Source organism: Perca fluviatilis, chromosome 18 (genome assembly GCF_010015445.1).
Source record: "Perca fluviatilis chromosome 18, GENO_Pfluv_1.0, whole genome shotgun sequence".
Lineage (NCBI taxonomy): Eukaryota > Metazoa > Chordata > Actinopteri > Perciformes > Percidae > Perca > Perca fluviatilis.
The window spans coordinates 18,019,484-18,036,018 of record NC_053129.1 but is presented as its reverse complement, the minus strand read 5'-3'; the positions used below and the strand labels follow the sequence as shown (position 1 = coordinate 18,036,018).

The 16,535-nt window shown below is 40.3% G+C and overlaps 1 protein-coding gene across 4 annotated transcripts in view; it reads right to left on the bottom strand.

Moving 5' to 3' along the window:
• Nucleotides 1-15,063, bottom strand: part of fndc4a (fibronectin type III domain containing 4a) — a 33,971-nt gene extending 18,908 nt beyond the window's left edge. For 3 of the 4 annotated variants that reach the window (XR_005637008.1, XR_005637007.1, XM_039782306.1), the window contains exons 1-3: nucleotides 14,396-15,056; nucleotides 4,953-5,068; nucleotides 3,197-3,401 (exon numbers count right to left, since the gene is read on the bottom strand). Coding sequence is in view for 2 of the 4 variants with exons in the window: in XM_039782306.1 (XP_039638240.1) it covers nucleotides 3,197-3,401; nucleotides 4,953-5,068; nucleotides 14,396-14,471 (397 nt within the window). In the remaining 2 variants the exon portion in view is untranslated. Of the gene's footprint in view, nucleotides 1-3,196; nucleotides 3,402-4,952; nucleotides 5,069-14,395 lie in introns of all 4 variants that reach the window. The other variant, XM_039782305.1, reaches the window with a different exon arrangement.
• Between the last annotated feature and the right edge of the window lie 1,472 nt (nucleotides 15,064-16,535).

The following is a 16,535-nucleotide window of genomic DNA, read 5'->3' as shown; positions in this document are numbered from 1 at the left end:
TGCCAGCTTAACTAATGGTACCAAACCTGAGTCAGCTGAAGAGAAACAGCTATGATTCACTTGCATCAGCACTTCCTATATTCACAACCTCAGTCACACCATCGCATAACAGAGGAAAACATTGTTTCTATACCATTATTTTACAGAGTAAATGCATTTGGCTCATCATGGCTGAAAGAATGCAGGGAAGATTTGTGAAGGTGTTTTTTCTGAAATGTAGAATCATCCAGACTTCTTATTATAAAAAGCAAATAGCTTTTTCTCCCTCTTTCCATATATTTGCTGAATGAAATTGAGAGCTACTGAACTTATTCTCCATTGGTCATGGTCTTAATATTTCCTCCAGCCCATGAGCCCAGACACTGAATCCAAAGTGCTTTAGAGTCCATTCATCCATCCATCTTCGTCCGCTTATCCGGTGTCGGGTCGTGGGGGGAGCAGCTCCAGCAGGGGACCCCAAACTTCCCTTTCCCGAGCAACATTAACCAGCTCTGACTGGGGGATCCCGAGGCGTTCCCAGGCCAGGTTGGAGATATAATCCCTCCACCTAGTCCTGGGTCTTCCCCGAGGCCTCCTCCCAGCTGGACGTGCCTGGAACACCTCCCTAGGGAGGCACCCAGGGGACATCCTTACCAGATGCTCGAACCACCTCAACTGGCTTCTTTCAATGCAAAGGAGCAGCGGCTCTACTCCGAGCTCCTCACGGATGACTGAGCTTCTCATCTTATCTCTAAGGGAGACGCCAGCCACTCTCCTGAGGAAACCCATGGATCTCGTTCTTTCGGTCATGACCCAGCCTTCAGAGTGTGTGTCAAAATCCTGATTAGGCACCCTGAGTGATATAGACTTGTATAAATTCAGAGGGGCTTGCCTAAAGCCATGCTTGAATAGTCTGTTAATAATTAATTAGTGTCCAGGAGAAAAATAAACCTGCATAGAGCCCACTCAGACACTTACTTGCACTTATGTCGAGTAAGCCCTGACTGCAGTACACAGATCGAGGAGTGGCTCAATGTGGGTGGAGCTAAACGTGCAATTGGCTTATGTTGGCACTAGCCATTACTGTACCTCATTTTCAGTGTCAGCATGCTTAACAGCCAGAAGAGGCTTTAGAAAAACAGCAGAAAACGCATCTGTAATGGGTTGCTCCTGTCTGTGCCTAGAGAGAAAAAGGCCTGTGCTGTACCACGTACTGCAGAATTAAAAGCAAACCATTATGTTATGTAACAGAGTGAGTTTAAACACTTAAAAAGATTGCTGCAGTGACCTATTGTGACCTTATAAATTATACTGCATTTTGGCAAACTTTATAGCATCTTGTTGACTTGAGCAGAGACTCTGAACTAACAGAATATCTGGCAGTTAAATGATAATTTTCTTGATATTAACAGACACATAAACACAATTAATTAATCCTACTAACAAGTATTGTCGGTGTCCAAAGCCTGATGTATCTTATACCTCTGCCCCGTGGAACTACTGTATATTATCATAAAAAAAAACTACCAAAAACAGAGCCACACAACTGCACTTGGTCAAATGTGTATCTTCATTACAACAAACGTTCAATTTGAAACAACTCCACAAGTGCAATTTTTTAATTCTAACAACAAATGTCACGCAGTCCAACCTTATGTTTTTTTCTGTGTGTTTAATAGTTTTTAGCCATGCTAGCAGCATATCAACAACTATTGAATGTAACTGACTGAAACTGGGTACTGACCAACGGCTACCTCCGGTGCTCAAAAGTAAGTGCCAAAAACTGCAGTTCCTCCAATTGCCACTTGAGGCTGGCTTCCAAAGTGAATCAATCCCCAATAGTCTCGCTTTGCCATTTCTTTAAACCAATCACAGTTGTCATGGACGTCACTAAGCCGCTGCAAATTAGCCTCGGGAAGGAACTTGTTTTGGTAGAACATATGAATGTTCAAAGGTTGTTTTAGTCGTGCAACAGAAAATTCAGATTGGACAGATAGTCTAGCTAGCTGTCTCGATTTACCCTGCAGAGATCTGAGGAGCATTTAACCATAGTCCTTATAATACACCGGAGTTTAAAATTCCAACACAAAGAAAGCGAAAGGTACCAGATATCCGTCCGAAAAAGAGTGAAATTTGGCGGAATTCCGGGCGGCAACGGAGCAATCCCGGAAGTGAAACATCGTGGATATAGACTAATATCCATAAACCCCCAAGTTAAAATGCCCAACATTACCGCAGAAATAAACATTTACAGCCTGCTACAAAAAACGGTTTTGGTATCTATAGCTAATTTTCCCCTTCATTACAACTGTATGGGGGATGATTTTATTTTTATTTTTTATTTTTTAACTTATCTGTTTAAATTATATTAAGGCTTAAAGATATGCATAATTAAGGGTGTGCCGCTTTGACTGACAGGTGGGTACCGTCACAGGAGGCTGGAGGTATAATTTGGCCCACCTCAGCTCCATCCACGCTCCACCTCTCTGCCCATTTTTGGATCAGCTGGGAGTTAGGCGACTTCAGGCACTGCCAAGATGGCGATGGCCAGAGCCACTGAGAGCTGCCCACTTTGAGCTACATCTTACATCTTGGCTCTTTAGAAACATATGGGTGACGTCACGCAGACTTTGTCTATATTTTATATAGTCTATGGTACTGACATTCATGGTCGCCAGAGGATGAATCTGAACAGAATAGCCTCAGTGATCTCCAGACTTTTCATCTAGTGCCATCATCAGGTCAACATTTTAATTTGCCCAATATTTTGGGTTATGATCAAATACCTACAAAATGAATGACATTCCCATCAGCCTCAGCAGCTTTGTGTTTAGTGCTAATTACCAAATGATTGCATGCTAACACGCTAAACTAAGATAAAGAACCTGGTAAATGTAATGTTAAATATAGAGCATGGCTGTAGACTAACAAGTTTTGTTAATTGTTTTTGAACAGTAATGGAGTCCCATTGCAAGAAGCTATAAACTATATCTGTGGCTACACAAACAATACTTTTCAGCAGGATAGATTGATTGTTGTCTTCGTCATGATAATGAAAAGATAATGCCAGCCATATCCTTTAATCTAAAGATTTATTAGTATTTGAGGAAACACAAGCCCCTACTATTCGAATCATGCTCTATTATTGTCCTTGAACACAGACAGAAACATTTTCCACAGGTAATTATTAATGCTTATATATCTCAGAGCAGATTACCTTGATTGGAGCTGTTGGAGGGAAAGCGGTCTGTCTTCTTGAGGGTGCGGAAATGGACCTTCTTGCTGGCTTGGCTTTCCCCATAGAGGCCAATTGACTGGACCTGAATGATGTAGTCTGTCTCCTCCTCTAGGTCCCAAAGGACACAAGAGCGGCTGGTGGTGTTGACTTCCCGAATGAATCGCTGCATATGTCCTTCCTGTCTCTGAAATAGGAACAGAGAACAACAGAATGGATTGACCTATTGAGTAGATAACATAATCAATACAGATGTTGAGGTGATCAAGGTGACCACAGAGAAATACCAGTTCGCAAATGTGTCCCTAACGGAGACACTCCCCTGTAAAAAAAATAAAATAAAAAAATAACTAAAAACAATAAAGTATATGAGCTATGGTAATGAGAGACGGAGGTGACCAAATAGAAACATGTTCAAGTTGCTTGAGAAAGACATGCGGTGTACTTTATTATAATAACAGTGGGCCATTTGGAGTCTTTTTTAAAGATTATTTTTTGGGGGCTTTTCCCTTTTTATTTTTGAAAGTGATAGACATGAAAGGGGGAGAGAGAGATAGGGGATGACACGCAGAAAAGGGCAGCAGGTCGGACTTGAACCCTGCACTGCTGCAGGACTCAGCCAACATGGGTGAGCTAGAGGCCGCCCCGGCCATATGGAGTCTTGACTGGGAATTGAAAAGTTGTGGAGTCAATATTCTGATTATTTTGGACTGCAATGCTCTTAAGTCACACACTTTCAGTGTCTCAGACTTTGTCTTTGACCTTTCAAAATGTTATTTGAGCAATCAAGACCCAAAGCTGTGAGAATTACTCCTCCCGCTTGCATGCAGAGCTCTCTTGTTAATGTGCTCTCCAGCCCATCTGCACCTAATATGAAGTGGCGTTGGGCCAGATGTCTGTGTTCAATGGCCCTGCTTGACGGAGATATCTGATTTAAAAAATACTTGTTATTCTCCATAAACAATAAATAATGTAATTATAAAACAGCCATATACACTGAGGCAATAACCAAAATTCAGCTGCATGATGAATTGAGTTGGGTGTCGTACGTCAGTCGCACGGAGTAAAGTTAAAGAGCTGCATGATGTCCTGAGTTGCATAAACCATAAACAGGATTAAAGCAGCATATGGCATTCAGTCATTCAGTGTTAGCATTCATGGGTTTGTCTATTTTAAGCCTAGGAAATCTGTTTAGCCTAAAAAAAAAATGCAGATTGGCAGCTTCACATAGTCCTGCTGCACCCCTTGTTTTCTCTTGACAAATCGACCATGCCAAGTTTTATCCTGACTCCAGGCTTGAAGATTTAGTAAGCCTCTCTCCATGCTAAGCAAAGCTTTAAGGGGTTCCTAAGAATATACATCCAGACAAAAACACGTCTTTATTCACCTGGGATCTTGTGCTACTACTTACTCAGTATGCTGGACAAACTCATGATACGTAGTTAGGGGTTTGCTGAGCACACACAATCTCCTCTATGGACTTCACTCAGTGACTATATTAACATTTTGTTGTCCGAAAATATGTTTCGCCCATACCCATTTTATGCCAACGAGTTCCACAAGCTGTCACAAACTGTGAAAATGGATACCAGGTGCACTTCTTTACTGGCTGTGTGGTATGCCAACACAATTTCAATAGGACATGATGAAGGCTCAATGCCTAACCACAAATGACTATGGGCAAAAATAAAACAAATGCACCGTAATCTTCCAGATTTACATTACGTTTAGGACTTACCTGTTGCGAGATCGAGAAGCCAATTATTATATCTCCCTCTGGAACCTCCCAGGATACAGTTGCAGAGTCGGCCCGCAGGTGCATGACGGACACATTGACGGGAGCTGGGGGCCGGTCTGAAGGAAAGGAAACCGAAACAGAGGGGTCTGTTAATCCACCTATTTATCTAGATATTCAATTATCCACACCAACGGTGTCCACACTGCACTTGGAAAGTCTCAAGTATTGTATTGGCACTCTGAATTTACCACAGGTGTTTGTTTTGAATTAAACTCATGTGGTCAGGTTTGTCGATGAATTAGGAATCAGTAAATACAGCAATATGGGATATTAGGCTGTATGTGTCATCAATGTACAATAAACTGTTGAGTTTTGTGTTCAAGAACTAAACTAGACTGAAAATGTAGTTCGGAAAGGCTACATAGTTTGATTTTACTCAAGTACTGTGCGTTCCTGCTCTTCCTTTCATCATACGATACAGTACGTGTCACTGTTTTCTAAACCACTTTCCTCAGACCAATAAACCATTAGGTTGCCATCTCAACTACCTTATCACATGACTGAAGTAGTGTCACTTTATTTCTTTCATTGCTACTGGATTACTTAAAGTCCATGCCAGTCACATTTAAACAGACTCTTTGCTCTAAACAGGAGTGTCCCAACGTGGTTTGGTGTCCTTAGGGTCATAAAGAACATACAGGACATTATGTCATAAATACAAATGTTTTCAAAGGTAGTCTCAGTTAAAAACAAATCATTAGAACTCTTTGGAGTGAGAGCAATATTTGTAATGTGTATTTGTGAGGGGAGGCCACTGATAACAACACAATACTGTATCAACTCCTCTGATCAGTTAACTCATCTAGTTACTAGCTGTTTAAATAAACTGCTTGCTTGTATTTTATTATGAACCTGCAGAATTTGTTAAAAATCAAAGCTATTTATAATTTTATTTCACATTTTTTCTTTTTTCCCTCTATGTCTAGGTCTGTCAACCTAAGCAAAGTAACCACAGTGTCTTTTTCATGTCCAACTCCCTCGGACAGGGTTACGTTTCTTCACCCTGTCACTCTGTAGCCATCTATCATCATCTGGTTGCCGGTGGAAATGCTGATTGCAAAGTGGGACAAAAGCCTGAGAAATAAAAGGCAAGAGAAACGGAGGGCGACACATCTAATTGAGGTTCCTGTATGGCTTCACAGTCTCCAAACAATTGCTCGAGTCAGATGGATAAGTAAGATGGGAATAGCCAGGCAGATGGAGTCCTGGAGGCCATCCTCAGGGCTTTTGTTGTTAACGTGGGCCTAATGGACTTTGTGTGTTTTCGCAGAAAGTAATTGAAGCAATGTCGAGAGGGCTGAGTGAGTAGAAATGTCTTCAGCTGTCAGATATGTAAAAAAGAAAAAGACATAAATGCTCTTCCTAATGAAATGTAACTACAGCTGCTCTTTAAGTACCAGTAGTACGATTTTTTTTTTGTCACAGCTTTCTGTAGCAGTTCATTACAAAGAGGTTGTTAATTGATGGTTGTACAGTCAATTTGTATTTCAAGCGCTATTATTACTTCATGGAGCACGGACGTAATAACCCGTAACACAGTTATCTTCAGATGACAGCCAAAGGCATGTGCTGTACGATATGGACAATATTTCATCCAAGCACTTGAGAAAGACGAAACACAAAATCATGAAATTGGGAGCTATTTCAAATTATTTGCCGTTTTCTAGCTCAGTTCCTCTCGCATCCATCTCCTCTTATCGCCCAATGTGTCCCCTTTTATCTCTCTCTCTCTCACACTTTCGTTTCTTGCACTTCTGTCTGTTTTTTATCTCTGAGACGATCAATGATGGCCTCTCTGTTCAGTGCAAAAGGTGACTTTGAGGCAGATCTCAAGACCCTCGGGTCAGGCGAGGCTATCAGTCTGCCTTGTGGCATTATAAACCTCAGGGAGGGCAGGGGGTTCAAGGTGATGAACATAGGCATGGCGCTCAGTTCCTCGGGCTCATGACACGCTCAGAGATTGGTTTGTGGAGGGGAGCAAATGAGATGATCAAGAGGCCAGACTAAGGCTAAGCCTTTGGTAGAGAGCACAAAAAGGAAATTAATCTTTCAACTGTAGAGAGAGCGGGTAGCACAGAGGGCTTGGCTGTTGGTAACAGGTTAAGAGGTTACATCTGTCTCATTTTGTCCATTTAATGAGAAGATTATTTATGGAAGTAGGTACTTATGTGTTAAGATAGACGTACAAAAGGTTAAAAGTGAGAGCTAGTCATATATATATATATATATATATATATATATATATATATATATATATATACTTGATCTTTGGAAAGCTACGGGGAATGAGTCATACGTATGTTTTTTAATTGCTCCTCTGTCCTTGGGTCTAAATGACATGTGATGGTCATGCTAATGGTCTTATAATTGAAACTTTTATCAGTAAACTTGCGTCACAGCATGCAATCTAACAAAATTAATCAACACATCCGTTCTCAGATGTTGCATATGGCTTTTTCACACCAGGATTACATGTATTTCTTTATATCTCTTTTAAATATCCCCACAATGAACAGTGTTGCATTTCTAAAAGCCACACTGAAGCTTTTATTCTTGCAACTGCATCATTCCCAATACACAAAATCTGACTAGTTAATGGGTCAACACTATGAAGCCTATAGGATGTGTCATACAGTGCACACATACTTCAGAATCGGGTGCAACATTTATCTAAGACCGGCGACATTCATTTGTCCTGAAGCTAATTGTCCTTCAGGTAATGGGGGTTACAGACAGCCACGCATGGGCAAAAAAAGCAGCCAGTAACCATGATGCACTGTCTGCGGCTCATTTACTGGTGATGGAGCAGGTGACAGTTCAGTTGAAGCAGGCCATGAATCATCACTGATGTATAAGTGCCCTATCCCTATATGATGTTGTTGCCATTGCAGGCAGTTGGGCAGGACAAGTATATTTTTAACTTGAAGTGGTAAGGGGACTTTTTGCACTGTAGAACATAAAGATATAGCCAACTGAAACTAATGTATTCATTAATTTCCTATTTTAGAAGTAAAATGTAATCACGGCTGGCTCATGAGAAAACAACAGATGACATGATTTTCTAATGCAAATATTTTTATTGATGTGAAGTCTAATAGAAAGTCCAATAGTCTAGCCCTTTCCCCCATGCTTGTTTGATGTTCCCTTCTGTAGTAATAAGTGTCATTGCGGATACCGGTACTTCAGTATTTGTTATCAGCCACGTATCCTGAGTAAGCCCCACTTCACACAGTGCATTATGTAAGATTTGAGATCAGACAGCAATAGGTCACAGCAGCCGAGGCGTGTGTCAGTGCAAACAAATAGTAAGACCCTCTTGGGATGTGGGTGCACTGCCAGGATGAATCATAGCGTATAGCCAGAGCCGAGCACATTAGCTATTCTGCATCTTCCCAGAGTGCACAGAGAGATAGTGAAAGTGCGGGTGGATCTCTGAATGGTTGTCGAACCACGTGGAAAGGAGCCCAGTATGATTTGTTAGAGCGAGGTATTTCATAGTTTGCCCTCTACTGTATATCTGCTCAGTATATCAGCACAGTTATTTACACAATTATTATATCCTGATTTACACATAGTTTATTGGTTGCTTATACTGTATATTCACAGCATAACAGCAGAGGCTGATTGATTGTTTTTTATGGTCAAACAATACCATTTTTGGATTTATCCTAATAAGCTTTTGATTGCAGACTACCTTTGATAACTGTGACACAACAGAAACAAATTTGATGTGAGTAAAAATTTGGAGATTACATCACCTGTCGGTTTTACCAGGAACATAATTTATGTACAGATGGCATGTTATCTCCATTTTGCGTTTAGTTTGATGACGCCCGAAGAAAAGTGTTAAGGTTGAAATGTGAAACCAATGCAAAAAGCAATATATCTTCCTTTTTGTGTTTGCTTTTTGCATCTGATGTTTGCTTTTGAATGATTGGATGATAAGCAGACATCACAATTCTACGCATTTCTTTTAGAAAATATGATAGCAGACCTATCAGGATCCCATTCGTATCAGAAATCCTCTGCAGATTGGGGCACTCTGGTAGCTCACCTGGTTGAGCATGCGCCCCATGTACCAAGGTTCAGTCCTTACCGCAGTGGCCCGGATTCGATTCCAACCCACAGCCCTTTGCTGCATGTTGTCCCCCGTCTCTCTCCCCCCTTTCCTTACTACAAGTGTCCTATCAATTAAAAAAAGCCAAAAAAATAATCTTGAAAAAAAGACATCCTCTGCAGATTGGCATCTTCAAATCTCTTTAGACAGTTTTGAACCCTGTTCTTTCTTTTGAATGGTCTTTCAAACAGCTCATGTACTAATTTACAGTTAGAAGTGTAACAATTAGTTCTATGACTCGGTAAAAAGACGGAAGCGGCTACTTTTTCTACCTCAAACCTACGGTGGCCCTGAGAGGCCACAGCACGCAACAATAAGACAACACGTGCAAATAAACCACAGCACGCACTAATAAGACAACACGTGCAAATAAGACAACACGTGCAAATAGGACAACACGCACTAATAAGACAACACGTGCAAATAAGACAACACGCACTAATAAGACAACACGTGCAAATAAGACAACACGTGCAAATAAGACAACACGCACTAATAAGACAACACGCACTAATAAGACAACACGCACTAATAAGACAACACGCACTAATAAGACAACACGTGCAAATAAGACAACACGTGCAAATAAGACAACACGCACTAATAAGACAACACGCACTAATAAGACAACACATGCAAATAAGACAACACGCACTAATAAGACAACACGTGCAAATAAGACAACCGCGTGCAAATGAATACACCGCACTAATAAGACAACACGTGCAAATAAGACAAACGCACTAATAAGACAACACGCGCTAATAAGACAACACGTGCAAATAAGACAATACGCGCTAATAAGACAACCGCACTAATAAGACAACGCGTGCAAATAAGACAACGCACTAATAAGACAACACGTGCAAATAAGACAACACTTGCAAATAAGGCGTGCAAATAAGAAACACCTGCAAATAAACCACAGCACACACTAATAAGACAACACTGTATGTAAATGCCCACACCACAACGGAAGTGTTTCCAGGGGACACTTTTTAAGTGATGCACATGTGCCTCAACCATTGGCTTTGCGGTACATAGACAGACCAACAACAGGACAATTTTAACAATTTTCGCCATTTTATTCATCACTAAATTCACTTCTGAATACGGCAGGCGCTAGCTAGCTGTCGCGTCACTTTATGGAGCTACTCAATTCCGAAAACTTTGAAACAAATTGTCAATTCGGCAACGATTTTCGCAAGACTGCCTATATTCGAAATCTAAAGAGTTCATTTCTGCCTAAAACGTATTCAGAAGTGAATTTGGTGATGAATAAAATGGCGAAAATTGTTAAAATTGTACTTGTTGTTTGGTGCCGTTATGTACCGCAAACCAATGATTGAGGTATATTACGTAAAGTCGATACACTCGTTATTTATTACAATTATGTTGATAATGGCTTAATTGATATTAACTGTTATTATTGCGCGGTATATCTTATTTGCAGGGGTGTTATTATTGCCGTGTTACGCGTGTTGTCTTGTTGCGATAACGTGCTATTGCGTGTTGATAACTTTTGCGATGTTGTCTTATTTGCAAAGTGTTGTCTTATTTTGCCGATGTTCTCATGCTATTTGCGTGTTGTCTTAGCGTTGTTGTCTTATTTGCGATGTTATTAATACACGTGTTGCGTGTTGTCTTATTAGTCGCGTGTTGTCTTATTCCCCGTGTTTCTTATTGCGTGTTATTGTCTTATTAGTGTGTGTATATATTAGGCGTGTTATCTTATAGCGAGTGCGTGTTATCTTAATAGTGCGTGTTATTACGTGTTGTCTTATTAGCGTGTGTTATTGTCTTATTAGTCGCGTGTTGTCTTATTACGCGTGTTGTCTTATTAGCGCGTGTTGTCTTAATTAGTTGTGTTATTATTGCGTGTTTTTGCTATTGCGTGTTATGCGTGTTGTCTTATTAGTGCGTGTTGTGTTTTTGGGTTGTCTTATTTGCACGTGTTGTCTTATTAGTGCGTGGTGTGGTTTTATTTTACGCGTGTTGTCTTATTTGCGCACGTGTTGTCTTATTTGCATGTGTTGTCTTATTAGTGCGTGCTGTGGTTTTATTTGCACGTGTTGTCTTATTTGCATGTGTTGTCTTATTAGTGCGTGCTGTGGTTTATTTGCGTGTTGTCTTATTTGCACGTGTTGTCTTATTAGTGCGTGTTGTCTTATTTGTACGTGTTGTCTTATTTGCACGTGTTGTCTTATTAGTGCGTGCTGTGGTTTATTTGCACGTGTTGTCTTATTTGCACGTGTTGTCTTATTAGTGCGTGCTGTGGTTTATTTGCACGTGTTGTCTTATTTGCACGTGTTGTCTTATTGTTGCGTGCTGTGGTTTATTTGCATGTGTTGTCTTATTTGCACGTGTTGTCTTATTAGTGCGTGCTGTGGTTTATTTGCACCTGTTGTCTTATTGTTGCGTGCTGTGGCCTCTCAGGGCCACCGTACAAACCTGACATAAATGAGTGCTCAGCTCATTATTCACCAATACATGTTCATAAATGTTCCAAATGATTGATCGCACAATAAAACTCTCAAAGGTGAATAATTTATATTGCATTATACACTTTTAAGATGGAAAACACTGTGGTGTACCAAGGTTGTGGACTGTATTATCGATCATATTTCAGTCTCAATTACCTTGAAACTGGTGACAATTTGAAGGGCTGCTTGTAATGTAATCATTTTCTAATACTTATAATGCCTCAGTCACTTGTGAGATAATGTATTCACTGACATCTTATAAATAACAGCAATAACTCGTAACAGCTGCCGTGAATTTTGATGTGTTGCCCAGTCAAGCTTTAAATGGCTTTATCTGGTTGTGTTTCAACCCCAGTTGTGGGAAGTTTAAATGTTCTCCTGTGCACAGCAGGAGTTTGTTGCGCATCTGCTCACAGGCCCCAGTGTTGCAAATTGCCTGGTAGTGGAGCTCTTAAGCAATGTCGTTTAAAAAAAACAAAAACATTTAGTTTTATCTCCGAACTCCACACCCTTCTGAGATCCTGCCTTTCCTTCCCATTTCATGCCATGTTTGTGCAGTGACTTCATGTGATCTTCGAATATATATCTTACGCTCTTCGCAAGTATCTATCCAGTGCAGCAACAGCAGTATGAATTATCTATTTAGATGTATACAGATGGGAGAGCTTTTTCTTACATTTCAGAGCCTCTCTACAGTAGAGGTTCTTACTGTCCCTCCCTTAGGTACACACTGTCTTATTTCTTACTGACTCAGAGGCTGCGAAACTGCAGCGGGACCAGATGGGTCTAGGTGCCAATCTAAGGTTAATGTAACCACTGGCCAAACCCCAAGGCTTTCCAGCCGCAAGCTAACATTACTTCATCATCCCAAAACTGTAAAGGCTAGCATGCAGGAGCAGATTTATGAACAAGTCGTTGTACAGAGATTGTACCATTCATTTTATTGGCTGCAGTTGGTGTTTACTACTTCTGAGTAAGTTGTGTGAGCTACTGAAAGACAAACATTGGCCCTCACTCTGATGGATTCATTATTTATTTATCATATTTATCAAGAATGTGTCACCAGGTTTATCAACAGCAGATTGCCAATTTGAAGCCTGACCATCCAAATAAATCCAATAAATTCTAATTCACGTTTGCCTAAAGCTGTGGTTGGTGGAATTCATTTTCTAGCATGCTTGTTTTCAGACTGCGTGAATGCAAATATTGTTACACACATTTCAGTATTTCTTGTCAGGTTGGAACAAAAAAAATCCAACACCTTGTGTGGGTTTGCACTGTTCGATTATCATCATAGCATCATACTGGAATTTTTCTCAATGGCATCTAAATATTGGAAGCTCAAATGTTGACTTTAATACATGATCATCTGGACCCAATGTCATGTTGAGAAGCATGCTTAATGGATTAATTTAAAGCTTTGAGAAGAAATTGTCCACCATTACATATTTTTAGCATAATTTTTAAAATATTCAAGCAAAATTCATTCTTGTATTAGGTAAGAGAAACTTCACTGAAATGCTCCCTTTTTCTGCGGTTTTATTTTTATGGACCTCACTTTGAACCAAAGAAGCTTACAATTAATTTAGAGCTGAGTGTCACTGTGAATCCCATAGTGTCATAGCATGCATGAAGCTGGCAGTAATGAATCCAACATAAATTTGTATTTACTTTGAAGTTCATTGCTTCAAACAGCCATATTTATATTAATGAGTGTTTATTATATTAATAGTGGCTTTTCCTGCTCTTGACAGCCCCATGCAGAAGTCCACTAAGATCAAAGATGCTTTTCATTTCACATGTCAGGGCAGAACATAACAAAAGCTCTGATTATTTATATCAGGCAGACAGTGCACACACCCACAGCAAACCGTGAAGTGCCAATCTGATTTCCTCAAGGCGCTATCGCATGTAAGACTCAGTTCCCTTGAGAGGCGAGGGAGGAAGTGATAGGGGTAGACAGGTAGATAAAGACACAGAGATACTGCAGAGGCACGCATGCATCGGCAGATGGAAAAGGTTTCTGCTACAGAAACAAGATTCATAAAAAGTCTGAAGCTGAGCTTGCAATGGAAAGAATGCAAACATAATTACACTGGGTGTATGTACACTGTTGTATATGAGACCAGTTTAAGCAATCTCTTTTATGTTGATCTCACTGAAGACAGTGTTGGCTTTGCAACTGGTGTTTTTGTGGCACATTATTATAGAAAAGTGAATGCCTCTGTACATGAACTGTATATTATGGCTCCCAAGGACAGCTTTTACAAGTCACATTGGGAAAAGCCTGGATGTGTTGTAATGCAGATTCCCTTTTTAGGACATTATTGGCAGGTTTCTTGCTGTACACGTGTGTACATTGTTTAGTTTTTTATTAGATGCAGAAGTGGCAGGCTGCCAAGCTTATTCTAAAGGTTATTATATAGTTATATGAATGTAAATGTAAAACAAAAGGATATTTTTTAAATTGACACCATGTCTTGTTTTTGTAAATTATTATGAGAAAGTAAAGGTCTAACAGCCCATCTTTAACCTAAACATACCAGTAATGTATTATCTGGTTAAACAAGTGTTACTGGATGAGCTACAGTAGGTGAGTAGACCTGAGCATAAAAACATACTTTAGGTGTTGTTTGATGTGTATTAAGGGTGGAATTAAGTGGATCATAAAATACACGACTCTTAACACACACAGTGGCAGCTTTATAATACTTTGACCATGGCTAATGGCGCATTTTACACGTGCACAGTAATTGATTTGACTCCTGGAGGCTTATACTTACTTGCTCCTACCAAAAACATGTCACTGCCAAAAAGCAACAGGACCACGGAGTTGACCAAAACAAGCAGGCGAGCCATGTCTCGTTGCGTATGGTTGCTCTTCTTACAGTAGATTAAAACACAGATCTCCTATGCCTGATGGGCAACTCAATTGCATCAGTTCATTCTTATATCATGTTGATGAATGAATGAATGAACGATTACTGGCTGAATCGGACTCGAGTTGGTCGGTAAATAGATAGCCAGTTAAAGTACGTGACAAATGATGTCTTCAGAAACATTTTGTCGAGCCGAGGCGGATTCTTCATTCAGGGGTTTAAATCCACAAGTCCTTCATCCTGGCGTCCGACTCAAATATGGTGTCTGAAACTGTAGACGTCCATCATCCCCGTCTTCATGGAGTGCTCAGGTATGAAACGGGTCGTGAAGAAAAGATGACGCTCACAGGCTCGTCGGTCCTCTCGCCGAGTGGCGATTCAGCACCGTGGACAGCGCCTAAGTTTTCAGACTGCCCTCGCGCTCCGCAACTCCTGTTTATTCACGCACGCGGGGTTGGTCTTTCCTGCATTCCTTTTTGGTATAGCCCCCCCTAAGTAGTCTATATATGAGACCCTAAGGTTTCTAGCACTTAGCGTTTCAGCTCAAGTGCACGCGCAGTATACCATGATTAATGTTCCACGTGCCCGTAGCGGCTATACCCCTACCTGGGCTGCAGTCACCACTCACACTGTAGCTCCAGCTGCTTTCATATTTTATTAGCAATACCATAAGCTAACAATAACGGAGAGGAGTGTTTTCATGTTGTGTTGAATGACATTTGGGAGACATTTTTCCGAGACAGAAGGTTTTATATGACCAAGAGAAAAGAGCATTGAACATTTACATGAATGAAGTAGAACAATACTACAGTGTCTATAACGGTAGTAACGCCCTATTTCATTCACTAAACTCGTGGTGAGAAATGTAATAAGCATGAAGTGTTTTTATGTCCAGCCATTCCCCCTGTGTTCTACCACCACAGCAGCAGCAGCAGCAGATCACTGTGCTTTTCACCCATCATACACTGCCCCCACACCACCACCACCACCACCACTAACACACACCATGTTATCACAAAGATGAATCATGTTGATAAGCTGAGTGCATTGCCTCATGGGACAAGCATTTCACATCAGATTGCTTGTCTATATGGAATCTGCCAGCACATGCAGGCTACTGCAGTATTTATTCATGAAACAACGAAGAAGAAGTCATCAAATGTGTGGGAGACTTATGGGCAAATTCTTAATCAGAAGATTAGTAGATATGGAAATCACATCATGCAAATGTGATGTTATAACTGTAATAAAAGGAGCACAAATATTTCTGAAGACAGAAGTGTGTTGCCCCTTTCAAAACTTTATGTTTACATCTTTGTCTGTTAAACCTTTTAGTGGTCCAGAAAAGAACGTTTTCCCCTCTCTGAGGTGTTGCCATGGTTTCTATGAGCTCAGCAGTCCAGAGCGGACAAAGGCTTTTGTAAAATCGTTTAAGCCAGATATTGGAGTTACCATGACAGCTCTCTATTTCTAGCTGACATTTCTTTGGCCTTTTTCTCAATAGGAGACACTGTAACGTGGGGTTATTGTGGTTAGCTCTCACTGTGTTGACTGTGTTCTTTTGTTTTTTCCAAGATCTAAAGTCAGTATATTATAGAGGTTTGACCTTGTGTATCAAACTGAACTTTCTTCCAGTTAGCTATCGAATTCATCTGTAATAAAACAAATCTATTGAAATTACTTGGCATACATGTCATCTTACAGTTTAGAGGTTTTGAGTTAGAGTTACAAAATAATTGCAAAATAGCCGACTGTTTAAATGAAGACTAATCATGACTCAGGATAAAATAATGTTGCAGTGACATGTGATTTGTGCTCAATTCTAATATTATTTCAAGTAAATTATGATTTTCAGAGGAGAGGGAGTTCTTTGCTGACTGTACTATGTTTGGGATTTATATTCTTCGCTCCTAAAAATCCTCTTGCAGTCTCTTTTCAGTCCTGTAAGATGTTACCCATCCTCGGATCCCACATTAAGCAAGTTAGCAATAACATGAGCCAGAATGTATGCAAGTCTTGGCGGGATTACTTACTGCCCTATTTT